This window comes from Corythoichthys intestinalis, chromosome 22 (genome assembly GCF_030265065.1).
Source record: "Corythoichthys intestinalis isolate RoL2023-P3 chromosome 22, ASM3026506v1, whole genome shotgun sequence".
NCBI lineage: Eukaryota > Metazoa > Chordata > Actinopteri > Syngnathiformes > Syngnathidae > Corythoichthys > Corythoichthys intestinalis.
The window spans coordinates 9061144-9074823 of record NC_080416.1 but is presented as its reverse complement, the minus strand read 5'-3'; the positions used below and the strand labels follow the sequence as shown (position 1 = coordinate 9074823).

Sequence of the window (13680 nt, the reverse complement as noted above, 5' to 3'; positions counted from 1 at the left end):
TTGGACATACATGGCCGTCAATGGCATCTGTATACATTGGTGTCAATGCAATGTAAATGCCATTGGAAATGAATGGGAAAGTTGGACGTACATGGCTGTCAATGGCATCTGTGTACATGGGTGTCAATGCAATGTTAATGTATATGTTTTGAAGTTTGCTTAATAAATTAATAAATAATTTTTATTATCAGTAAAATGTTTTGAATAAACTGAAGAAGAGTTAATAACCGTCATGGCCGCTTATGTCCACCTAACAGTGGAGTTGCGTGCCTCCTATTTTTAGACTATTTTGAGCCACATAATGCCTTTGGCCATTGAGACAGATCAACTTTAATCATCACTCATGCCCCACTCGTTCTTCAGCGCCAGCTAGCTGGCTTCTCATTTTACTTCTTTGGAACAACTGTAAACAAAGACATGACTTTCCAATTAATGTTTATTAAAGACATGCCTGATACTACCATAAATGGTAGTGTACTGTCTGCCCAAAACGTAACATTGTTTGAGGATTCTTAAACAAGAATTTAGCATGCTAGCAAGCAACGTGTTTTCGACATGCGGGCTGAGAGTGAAGTCATTTGCTTTTTTTTTAAATACTAAATTGCTGCATACTGACTTGAATGTAAAATTATTGTATTTTACAGTATCATGGCTCACCCAGATACTGCTTAAAAACCTTTGCGAAACAGTTTAAAAACATTGTGTCCACAGTAAACGCCATGAAAATACATTAGAAAGCTATCTTAGCTCATGTGCTAATCACTTATGCTAGCTGGATATGGCAGAAAACACTAAGGTGACTTGAAGTTCCGCTCTGAGACCCCCAATTTGGCCAGGTTTCAAAATTGTCCTATTTGCATGTGTGATACATCATTGGAAAGCTTCAAACCTCAATTTTCTGGGGGAAGAAAAATTTTAAACAGGATAAAAAATAGTGCGGCAGCGCCATGAATCTGCTATGGCCGCATATAGACATATTGTTCTATCAAACACAACAGTTCTTTTGGCTTAAAATACAGCAGTTTATCTTAATGAGGGGTTCAAGAGCAGAAATTGCTTTTTCAGTCTTGTCTGTGTTTTCCGCCATATATGACATTAGTACATTAGCTCATGTGCTAATCACTTTTGGTAGCAGGATACATGACATTCACACATAAGCTAATTTAATTTACAAATGTCACATATCCTGCTAGCAAAAGTGATTAGCCCATGAGCTAAGATAATGTGCTAATATGGTATAATTTGATAGTAATTAGCACATGAGCTAAGCTAATGTCATATATTCTGCTAGCAAAAGTGATTAGCACATGAGCTAAGATAATGTACTAAAGTCATATATTCTGCTAGCAAAAGTGATTGGCACATGAGCTAAGATGATGTACAAATGTCAAATATCCTGCTAGCAAAAGTGATTAGCCCATGAGCTATGATAATGTACTAATGTGGTATAATTTGATAGTAAGTAATTAGCACATGAGCTAATCTAATGTACGAATGTCATATATTCTTCTAGCAAAAGTGAGTAGCACATGAGCTAAGCTAATGTAAGAATGTCATATATCCTGCTCGGAAAAAGTGATTAGCCCATGAGCTAATATAATGTAATAATGTGGTATAATTTGATAGTAATTAGTAAAAAATTAGCTAATTACTTGCTATAGTGAGTAATCACTTGTGCTAGCAGGATATATGACATTTGTACATTATCTCAAGTGCTAATCACTTTTGCTAGCAGTTTATATGACATTAGTACATTAGCTTAGCTCATCTGCTAATTACTTACTATCAAATTATACATCACTCATACAATAATTACTGCTCATTACTAGAAGATTATTTTAGCTCATGGGCTAATCACTTTTGCTAGCAGGATATATGACATTCGTACATTAGCTTATTCGCTAATCACTTTTGCTATCAAATTAATTGCATTATTACTTAGTATTACTAGCCACCGATACCAATTTTAGTACAGTATCTGGGCCCCTTTCCGATACTAGTATCGGTGCAACACTAAGTTCTACACTCGGCTACGTTAACAGAAGCAAAAAAACCTGACAAGTGAGTGGGACATGCACCACTGACCTCCACCAAGGAGAAGCCAACAGTTGTTATTAACGCTTCGTTTTTGACACTTGAACGCACCGTGGTTATTCTTAATGGTGACAATCCCTCCTTTGGCTCCGCCGTCAGACCGCATTTGCCTCCTTGTCTGTCGCTCACCGTCAAGGGCTGTTTACGGTCTCACTTGACCACGCCGAAGAACGACGAAAAATAAAAAGCTCCCTTTCATAAAGCTTTATTTCACAGATCCCCTTTGACAGAAGGCCTTTTGGCAGCCAGGTTCATATACATTTACATACTGTCTGATGCCAGTCGGTCCAATACCCCTCATGTTAAATAACTCAACATATTTCAAGACAAAAACAACAAACACACATTGTTCAACTTAACAATATCAGAACGACGGTAATAATAACAACCATTTTTTTTTCCTCCGTTGGGGCTTATACTGTATTTTCTAAAAATTCAGTCATCTTTAAGGTGCACCAAAAATCTGCATGTGACGTTTTTTTGAAGAAAACTTTCAACAGAACACGCTGAAGACAGAATACTGATTTTTTTTTTCCTCCTGTGTGTTGTCATGGAGTCAGCAGAGGCATGTTGTTTGTTTGGCACACATTTTTTTTCATAAGCTGCTGTGGTGTAGCATGATTCTCTATGCTGAAGCGTAGATGTAAGGCGTGTCCATGGATGTGCGGGGGACTCACAGGACCTCTGAAAGGCACAAAATGGAGAAAATTCTGTCATTGGGCTGGCGAGATTAATCGTCTGGCAACTAATGGATTCTCAAATTATTTGACAACTATTTTATAGTTGGGGAAATGATTAGAGATATTGTTAAACCAGGGTTTCCCTTATACTTAAAAGATTGTGGCGCACTTCCACACCAAAATAAAAGCCGCCAGGCCTTGCAAATGAGATTTTTTTTTTTTTTTTAAGTTAAATTCGAATTTATCTGTATAATTCATAGGGCTGTCAAACAATTAAAATTTTAATCGAGTTAATCACAGCTTAAAAATTAATTTATCGTAATTAATCGCAATTCAAACCAACATCAACAAAAACTCTATAAAATATGCCATATTTTTCTGTAAATTATTGTTAGAATGGAAAGATAAGACACAAGACGGATATATACATTCAACATACTGTACATAAGTACCGTATTTGTTTATTATAACAATAAATCAACAAGATGGCATTAACATTATTAACATTCTGTTAAAGCGATCCATGGATAGAAAGACTTGTAGTTCTTAAAAGATAAATGTCAGTACAAGTTATAGAAATTTTAATATTAAAACCCCTCTTAATGTTTTCGTTTTAATAAAATTTGTAAAATTTTCAAACAAAAAATAAACTAGTAGCTCGCCATTGTTGATGTCAATAGACAATGCTCATGGGTGCTGAAACCCTTAAAATCAGTAGCACCTAAGCGCCAGCAGAGGGCGACAAAAAACACAAGTAACAAGTGGATATGACACTGTGCTGTCATTTTAATCTGTTTGAGAGGGGCATGTGCGTTAAATGAGTCAAATATTTTAACGTAATTAATTAAAAAGATTAATTACCGCCCGTTAACGCGATCATTTTGAAAGCCCTAATGATTTAACAATACGTCTAAATGAATATCTATAGCTAATCATTTACGCGCTATTTGCCAAAAGTCGCCTGAAATAGCGCGTTAAATAAAAATTGTTCCTTTATACACTTCATTTTGAAAATCACATCAGTTCTCCTGTTGCAACCTTGAGTCTGATTATGTTGGGGCGGAGTCGGGAGAAAATTCCATAGAAAGATATTTCAAGTGAATGAATGTAATTTTGGTTTAAACCCGTGAAAACAACCTGAATAACATTCATTGTAGTAAGATTTCAACTTTTTTTCTCTTGCCTCATCTACATCAAATTATTATCCATAGAATGATTTATGCTAATGCTTCGTCGTAGCTCCCAGCTAAGGTACATGTACGTAAAGTGCGTCGCGGTTTACAGGTACATTACCCCTACGTAATAATACTTAATTTTTTTCCCCCCTCGGAGCAAATTTAATCTCGTAGTCATTTTATTAATTTTTTTATTTGGCCCAAAAACTCCATCGTAAATGTAGACCGTCACGTTTCAAAATATTTCATTAGTCTGGCGAATGAAATATTTCAAATAGATCTTTGTTATGGTTCTTCTTGGAAAAAATAAATGTAAAAAAAAATTTCATTAGTCATGATATGAAGCAATTTCGCCGCGGCACAACATGTTGGGCTGTCTGACTTCGATGCAGCCCACCACCACAATTTCTAAAAATCCTAGGGGAAACCCAAAAAACCTCTTTATTTTTAGCCTTTTAATTTTAAATATGTATTTATGAGTTGTTTTTTTTTAAGAATTAAGAAGTTTAAATGTTCTCTTATTGAGCCTCTTAATAGTAAATAGTCATAATATTTTACTATTGAATGTCTTTTACATTTTCTAAGAACAAAAAAAGTGCATTTTAAATTCATTTATTGATTTAATGACTGTGTATATTTAATATTTTAATACCTTGTTTTAAATTTTTTTGAATCACAAGAAATGTTCAAATGCTCCTTTTGAGCCTTTTAATAGTAAATATTCTCATATCTATTAATTATTTAAAGTTTTCTTTTAATTATAAAATGAAAAAAAAGCTTCTTGTTTTCATCTTTTTAAATTATTTTTTAAATTTATTAACTATTCATTTTATTATTTTCAATTAAGGAAAAAACAGTATTCTTTTTACGCGCTTATATATACAGTATATTTTAGGAAATTTTAAACGACAAACCTTTTGTCCATTTGTATGTTTTTTTTTAATATGAAAAAACTAAAACTTTTGTGTTTGTTCGTACATCAAACAAAAAGGAAAAAAATATTTTTTCATTATATTTATTATTTCTTTATCATTATATATAAAAAGTATTTTTAATAGAAAACAATTTTTTGAAAACTCCCCATGTTTTTTTTTTTTTTTTTTAAATCTGTAACATTCTGACTTTGTGTAGTCAAACGTCTGCTTTTGCTTTGGAAAACAATGATACGTACATAGTTCCAATGCACATTTTCAGCTAAAATATAAATCCCAAAGTAGTATATAACGTGATTTATACATTAGCCAATTAATGAATTCACAGCAAAAATAATCCTTCATTATAAAAATAATCAATTGTGGCATAAGTTCAGCACTTAACGTCGCGTACCTGCCACGTGTTGAGGTTTCATCGGACCCGTTTTCATCAGAAAGGGTTCTCCGACCGTAACCATCCCGCTTGGAGGGGGGGCGGGGCTAGTGCTGCTGTTCAGCTGCATGATGGGATCGAAATCGCCGTTAGCAGAGACGCCGTTTTGCACTCCGTTCACGACGGGGCTAGCCGTGGTCGGCGGGGTTGGGGTCGTCAATTTGTCGCCTGAAAAAATAAATCGTGGCATGAATCTCGATGTTGGTGGTTTTCGGAACTACATTAGCTACCTTTGCTAAGGTCCGCGTCCTTGCCATTAACCTGTGGCGACGCCTTCGCGTCCTTCTGTAAAAAAACAGGAAATGAGGATGCTGTTCTGAGGACAGGAGAAAGTTATGTCGGGAAAAACACGAACTTTATCGCCGGCGTCGCTCTTGCGAGTCCTCTTCATGATTTCCTCAAGACGCTATGAAGAAACAAAGAAACAAAACAAAAAAAAAACGTATTAATAAAGATGTCCTGTTTAATAATTGGCTGCCATTGACGGTGAAAGGAGTCCAATACGTTAAATCGGATTGGACGTCTATCGCCGTCAATGGCAGTGAAAGAGTTGAAGGACAAGCTTCTCTATACCTTCTTCCTCTCCAGGCGTTCTTGCTCTTCTTTTTGGAAGTGTTTCTCCCGTTCCATGCGCTGCTGCTCGGCTTCTTCCCGCGCTTTCGCTTCAGCTTCTTCTCTCTGTAAACGCGTCAAAACATGATTATTGTTTTGGAAAACCACAATTAATCGATATTGAGAGTCTGTTAATTGTTTAGAGACATTTTTGAGCTCCAAATAGTTTTTCCTCCCATGTTTTGGTTCAAGATAGCTCAAGAAAGAATAAAGAGTATCATCTAAGGTGCAGGATAGGGGAGGTCATAAGGTCAAAGGTCACAGAGGTCAGGAGAGTAGTTTCACTAAAACTCAAGTACGAATAAAGGGATTATTAGCAAAGAGGATAGGTTTGCAATATGAAACAGAAAAGGTCTTTAAATTTTAGGGGTCATGAGGTCAAAGGTCAGGAGAGTAATTTCATTAAAACTCAAGTATGAATAATGGGATTATTAGCAAACAGGATAGGTTTGCAATATGACACAGATTATTGTGATTAAATTTCAGGGGTCATGAGGTCACAGAGAGGAGAAAAGTCATATAGCGATACCTTGTTTCATAGTAGTGTATTTGCCTAACTTTATCGCATTATTGAGACTACTAAAGTGGCATTTTAGCGCCTCTCAATGCATGAACTGTGAACTGAAAGTCATTTCTGATTTGTATTCAAATTCAACAAATTAACTCCAACAAATGACATTGCAATGAAAATGCGTTAAGTGGTATTTTTGCTAACATGCTAATTGATGATTTCTTCATTATTTTGTAGTAAAACAATAGAAGCAGGCATGTACACGATTATCGATTAGCATTTAGCATGCTAGCAATAAATCTTTAAATGGATTAGACGTCTATGGCAGTCATTGGTAGCCAATGAGTGAGGCAGCTACAATGTTCAGCAAGCTAGAAATGGTAAATTAAATCGTAAAACACTTTGAAATGTGTTTTTTATCTACGATTGTCGATTAGCATGTTAGCACAAATACCATTTCAATTCGATATACTGTAATTTTTTGGGTTTTGTCCGTATTCTGGTCTGTTTCAAATCGTTTTCTCTCGACAGGTGTATTTTCTTTTGCTTTTGACACCAATGGTAATAGATATACTGCTCCCAGAATGCACTTCAGAATCTAGAAATATCATTATTATTACTATCTAGAAAATATTGCCAAAGTTGTACTTTGACGGTGATTTCTATCGACAAGCATTGATGTTTAATAACGTATAAAAAAATAGAGTTCATCAATTTTTGTGTTTATTGAAACCTTTTTAAAGAACTACATTTCCCATCATGCTTATCTGCAAAACACGTTTCTGTTTATAATATAGAGGTATTAGCAAGTAAACAACTAGAACAGGAGCTTGTAATTTGGGCTTTTATTAAACTGGGCATGTTTCTGGGCAAACCTGGTCTGCAATAGACTTCCACCAGAGGGCGTACTGTACACAGCTAGTACACTCTCCATGTCATAGCTGTGATACAGTGACAGCTTATTAACCTCCATTACAAGCTTCAGTGAGCTTTCACACTCGCTCCCAAGCAGTCACATGGGCACTCAACTTCTAATGTACACTTCCAGTACGTCTGCCCTTTTCAAAATAAGAGTCCAGCCAATCTCGATCACCGTCACGCCAAACAATTGAACCATTGAAAGAGAAAAGGCACACTGACGCCGCTTGTCCGTCTCGGCGAAGGGAGCCGCGAGCGACAGAAGCGTCGCTATCTCCGCCGCCGCTTGTCAGCATTATGGAGGTCACCAGCTGGCATGCGCCTGGGCGGACAAGGGGCCTCTCTGACTATTAGGGCTCGCCCGCGACGTGAATAATCCGTGACAGCAGTGCATATATTCTCTGCGTGTAATCTGCCCAGATGCCAGACAGCGCAGGGATGTGTCTATGCATTAAGAGACGCAGATGGTAAATGCCGTCTCGGCATGTGGGGGGTCATTACGAGCTTCCGTCAACTTTAATGGAAATTTCAAGGCTTTACAGTAACTAACAGTATTTACACTTGACGGCATTGGCGGCGCTAGACATCCAATCCGTTTTGACTGGCTGGACTGGAGTCTTAACCAGACAACTGCACGAGTAACTATGATCTGAGTCTTACCTGTTGTGGGCAAGTCAAGTCGAGTTGAGTCACAAGGTTATGTTTAGTCGAGTCGAGTTATACAGTTATGTTGAGTCCAGTCGAGTCTCGAGGTCATGTTGAGTTGAGCCAAGTCACAAGGTTGTAAAGATGATTCGTGTCAAGTTAAAGGTTGTAAAGACGAATCGTGTCAATTCAAAGGGTTGTAAAGTCGAGTCATGTCAAGTGGAGTCACAGGTTGTTCTGTGAGGGTGTGGCGAGAGGGGACAAGGCGGCCAAGCGTATCATTGGCAGGTGGGAACCAATCTACGAACCAAGTTTTTTAAGTCATCTTGTAGAGTCTGGAGTCATTGTCTCCAGTCAAGTCGAGTCACGAAGCTATGTCGAGTCGAGTCGTAAGGTTGAGTCGAGTTGAGTCGAGTCTTGAGGTCATGTCGAGACGAGCCGAGTCACAAGGGTTTAAAGACGAGTCGTGTCAAGTCAAAGGTTGTAAAGACGAACTGTGTCAAGTCAAAAAGTTGTCGAGTCGAGTCACAGGTTGTTCTGTGAAGGAGTGGCGAGAACAGTCAAGGCGACCAAGCGGATCACTGGCAGGTAGGAACCAATCTACAAACCAAGTTTTTTGAGTCATCTCATCGAGTCTGGAGTCATTGTCTCAAGAGTAAAGTTGAGTCGGGTCATGAAGTTATGTCGAGTCGAGTCATAAGGTTATGTCGAGTCGAGTTGAGTTTAGTTTCAAGGTTACGTTGGGACGTGCCGAGTCACAAGGTTCTAAAGACGAGTCGTGTCAAGTCAAAATGTTGTCGAGTCGAGTCACAGGTTATTCCGTGAGGGAGTGGCGAGAGCAGTCAAGGCAACCAAGCGGATCACTGGCAGGTGGGAACCAATCTGGGATCCTTTTTTTTTTCAAGTCATCTTGTCGAGTCTGGAGTCATTGTCTCATGAGTCAAGTCGAGTCTGGTCATGAGGTTATGTCGAGTCAGTTTATAAGATATTGAGTCAAGTCCAGTTGAGTCAGGTCTCAATGTCATTTCGAGTCGAGCCGAGTCACGAGGTTCTAAAGACGAGTCTTGTCAAGTCAAAGGTTGTAAAAAGTCGTGTCAAGTAAAAGGATGTCGAGTCGAGTCACAGAGTTCCGTGAGGGAGTGGCGAGAGCAGTCAAGGCGACCAAGCAGATCACTGGCAGGAGGGAAACAATCAACGAACCAAGTTTTTTGAGTCATCTTGTCGAGTCTGGAGTCACTGTCTCAAAAGACAAGTCGAGTCGGGTCAGAAGGTTATGTCGAGTCGAGTCATAAGGTTATGTCAAGTCTCCACGTCATGTCGAGTCGAGCCGAGTCACAAGGTTGTAAAGACGAGTCGTGTCTAGTCAAAGGTTGTAAAGACGAGTCATGTCAAGTCAGAAGGTTGTCGAGTCAAATCAGTTATTCCGTGAGGGAGTGGCGAGAGCAGTCAAGGTGACCAAGCGGATCACTGGCAGGTGGGAACCAATCTAGGATCCAAGTTTTTCAAGTCATCTTGTCGAGTCTGCAGTCATTGTCTCAAGTCGAGTCATAAGGTTATTTCGAGTCGAGTCTCAAGGTCATGTCGAGTCGAGCCAAGTAACAAGGTTCTAAAGACGAGTCGTGTCTCGTCAAAGGTTGTAAGGACGAGACATGTCAAGTCAGAAGGTTGTTGAGTCGAGTCATAATTATTCCGTGAGGGAGTGGCGAGAGCAGTCAAGGCAACCAAGCGGACCACTGGCAAGTGGGAACCAATGTACGATCTAAGTTTTTCAAGATCGCTTGTTGAGTCTCGAGTCATTGTCTCATGAGTCGAGTCAAGTCTCGAGTTAATGTCTCCAAGTCGAGTCTCGCACCCTCCGAGTTCAAACGAGTCAATTCCGAGTCTTCGTTTTTTTCTTCTAGTCAGAATTGAGTTGTGAGTCATCAAATTTGTGACTCGACTGAGTCCCAATGACTCGAGTCCAACTGCCTCGTCTGAACACAACGGAAAGGACGAATCGCCATGCACTGACCTGTTTCTGAAGCCTGTCGTTTTCCTCCTGCTCGGCTTTGGCTCGCTCCTGGGCCTCCTTCTCCTCTTGGGCTCGTTGGGCTTCATCCATCAGCCGCTGCTGCTCGGCCATGAAACGGGCCTCCTCCTCTCTGCGTTTCCTCTCTTCTGCGTCTCGAGCCATCGCCTCCTCCCGAAGGATTCTGAGGACGCGTCCAGGTTACGTACGTCGCTCAAGTAACCGAGTCAATTTTGACTTTGGCTCACCTGTTCTTGTGCTCTTGCTCTTGGCGTTCCTGCTCCTCCCTCTCCCTCTGCTCGCGGGCTTGTCTGCGTTTTTCGGCCAGGACGCGAGCGGCCTCCTCTGGGTCGTTGGTGCCGGCTGACGGCCTGCCAGTGCTTGCAGGCTGAACCGCGGGAGAGGCGACTAAAGTGGGGAGCTCTTCTCTAGGCGTGACACTTGAGGAGGAGTCCACACTTGGTGTGCTTGGGACTGGAGATGAGACTGGAGTGGCGGTCGACGTATTACTGGAGCCTATGAAGGAGGAAAGAAATACAACTGAGTAAGTTTTAGGGTTGCTCCGATAATGTTTTTTTGCTCCCGATCTGATCCCGATCGTTTTGAGTATCTGCCGATCCCGATATTTCCCGATCCGATTGCTTTTTTTTTTGCTCCCGATTCAATTCCAATCATTCCCGATAATTTTTCCCGATCATATACATTTTGGCAATGCATTAAGAAAAAAATGAATAAAACTCGGACGAATATATACATTCAACATACAGTACATAAGTACTGTATTTGTTTATTATGACAATAAATCCTCAAGATGGCATTTACATTATTAACATTCTTTCTGTGAGAGGGATCCACGGATAGAAAGACTTGTAATTCTTAAAGGATAAATGTGACTTTGTATATTGTGACTAAATATTGCCATCTAGTGTATTTGTTGAGCTTTCAGTAAATGATACTGTAGCCATTTAACTGTTCTGCCCAAATGCATGATGGGAAGTGCAACCATGACTGTGCGTAGTGGCACCAATTGATATATCTTCTCTGCGTTGGGAAATAACTTAGGGTGTAAAGAAAAAGATCAACTACTACCTTTCTTCCTCACATTGCTTTCCCACGATATTTCTAATTGTTGAGAGAGGGATTTTCAGGATTTAGCCAATTAAAAAAAGGCTCTAAATCGGCGCCATTATAGATTGAACGCGACAATGCGTGAGTGGGTCGTGCAGCGCATGCGTTAAATATTTTAACGTGATTAATTAAAAAAAATTAATTACCGCCGTTAACGCGATAAATTTGACAGCCCTACTTTAAGCCAAAACTAAAGACTCTGGATGAGTTTAAGACATATGTTAAAAAAAAAGACATGTCCGATACTTTTTTTGACGATTCCGATACTTTGAAATGATGTGATCGGACCCGATCGATCGGCATCATTGATTAATCGCAAAATTATTGGTCAGATTAAGCTATGATTAGCCCTTCACTATCAGAAATCATGTTTCAGCGCCAATGATGGCGCTAGATGTCCAAATGAAACCATGGTTACCACACTTACTCTTTCTCTCCTCCGGTGTCTCAGCCTCCTCGGATTCTTGTCCGGTTTCCACGGAGACCGCCGTGACCGACTGGGCCTGCACTCTCGCGGGCGTCTGGGCCCGTTTGGGTCGCGTTTTGGACCCGGGAGGGGGCGTCTTCTTACCCGTGGGCGAATTGGTTCCCGCCGCTTGTACTAAAGGCGATAAAGGCCGACTTTTGGGAGGGGCAGGAGACGGGGGTCTGGTTCTCGGTCTGGGGGTGCTAGAACTGAAAACATTGACGAGGATAGATGTCCAATCATACTTCTGTTCATTTAAGTTTATCACTAGTAGACGTCCAATCCATCTGAAGTGCGAGGAATGGCAGCGAATGAACGAACGTTCATTCGCTGCCATTCCTCACACTTCAAATGGATTGGACGTCTATAGCCGTCGATGGCAGCAATACCTGCTGTCTGTTTGGGATCTCCTGGAACTAGAAAGGGGCGACGGCGTCTGTCTCTTCTGTATACGCTCTTTGGAGAGCGCACTTTTCTCCTTCTCATTCTCTCTCTCCTTATCCTTCTTCTCTTTTTTCTTTCTGTCAACCTTGAAGAGGACGAGCACAAAAAATCAGCTTTCTCCAGGGAATATAAAGAAGTGCCTTCCCTGACGTAAGTAGATATCGGTTACCTAGCGACAAATGGCGTTGCAGCTTTAACCCCTTGGTGCCTGAATTTACATTTAATTAGTGTCTTGATGAAGCATCGCTTGTGAAGGAGATAGTACCTTTTCTCGTAGGCACTGTCTAACTCTTTGCATTACTACAACACACTTAATATAATTCCTCAGGGAATTCGATTGACTATTTGTATTACTCTAACACCCCCAATATAAAATAAATAGCACTTATACCATAGTTTAAGGAAAACAGCACAATATAGGGCATAAGAGACACATGACGCCTTCTTATCACGGAACGCCCAACGTGTGCATCATGCAACTGACTAGAGCTGTCCCGACTAGTCGACGCTGTCGACGTCATCGAAGACGGAAATGCGTCGACGGGCAAAACATACCGTCGACGGGTAATGATGGGTTAGATTGAGCAAAGAGGAAGAAACTGGGCGAGCGAGAGAGAGGAAGCGAGATCGGTGAGTACGCAGGTAGCGCGGAGTTGAGAGGCTGCATCCCCACATTTTTGTTTTGGTCAGTAAAAGTATCCATAAAGAGCCATCCGACACCTCTCGGTGTTTTTATGCACGCCACCGCCTTCCTGAGGAGGAAATCGGACGAATCGACAACAACGAGCCAAGTGAATCGCTGGTTCACTCCTCACTACGAAGAGTTGAAAACACCGCCAATTGCCAAAAAGGGCAGAATTGGTAACACGTGAAAGCGGCATAAAGCCAAAAAAAGCGGACCAGAATAGTCAGAGCCTAGAATTATTTCAAGGAAAATATGGAGGGTGCCACTGTGTGTACTCTTTGCTAAGCTGAGCTCGCATACCACGGTAGCACGTCGGCTATGAACGAACACTTGAAGCACCGTCACCCAAGTGTAATTTTCCAAGACAACAAGAAACAACAAGCTAGCGGATTGTAAGTCCATACAACTTTCTAACGATTGAAGTTGCCTTTATGTGCGTCATATCAACGTGCATTTTTATTTAATAATTAATTTATATATATATATATTTTATTACTATTAAATTTATTAGGATCATGGAAGCTCCCACTTGGAGAAAATATATACATACATCCTGTATATACATAATATAATAAAAATATATATGGAAACAGCACTGGCCTGCTTACTGTAATCCATGACTGCACTAATGTTAGTTACTTTATATTATAAAGTATTATTGTGTACATACATATCGTAGTATACTATAAAATTAATACTATATATTTTTGTTACTGGGAGTATGTGTGCCTTTCATTCAAAATAATTGTGGTAATATTTCAGTGTGTCCTCTACTTTATCTATTTTTTAGGTTAAAACAAAAGTTGAACAGTTTTTCCCCTCCTCCAAAAATGCGGAATGCACACCAGAAAAAGCATCTGAACTCTGTGTGACACAAAATATTCTGAAAATGGTTGTCCAGGACATTGCAATTCATTTTAACATTTACTACAATATAGACAATGACATA

The 13680-nt window shown here is 39.9% G+C and overlaps 1 protein-coding gene across 7 annotated transcripts in view; it reads right to left on the bottom strand.

Annotated features, from left to right (window-relative positions):
• Window positions 1-1993: 1993 nt before the first annotated feature.
• Window positions 1994-13680, bottom strand: part of LOC130910377 (MAP7 domain-containing protein 1-like) — a 53582-nt gene continuing 41895 nt past the window's right edge. For 4 of the 7 annotated variants that reach the window (XM_057827602.1, XM_057827606.1, XM_057827608.1 and 1 more), the window contains 9 exons: window positions 11992-12131; window positions 11564-11811; window positions 10257-10524; window positions 10012-10192; window positions 5888-5992; window positions 5670-5720; window positions 5545-5599; window positions 5276-5482; window positions 1995-2778 (listed from right to left, as the gene is read on the bottom strand). In XM_057827602.1, coding sequence (XP_057683585.1) covers window positions 2768-2778; window positions 5276-5482; window positions 5545-5599; window positions 5670-5720; window positions 5888-5992; window positions 10012-10192; window positions 10257-10524; window positions 11564-11811; window positions 11992-12131 — 1266 coding nt within the window. In that variant the 3' untranslated portion in view covers window positions 1995-2767. Of the gene's footprint in view, window positions 2779-5275; window positions 5483-5544; window positions 5600-5669; window positions 5721-5887; window positions 5993-10011; window positions 10193-10256; window positions 10525-11563; window positions 11812-11991; window positions 12132-13680 lie in introns of all 7 variants that reach the window. The other 3 variants (XM_057827603.1, XM_057827605.1, XM_057827607.1) reach the window with 2 other exon arrangements.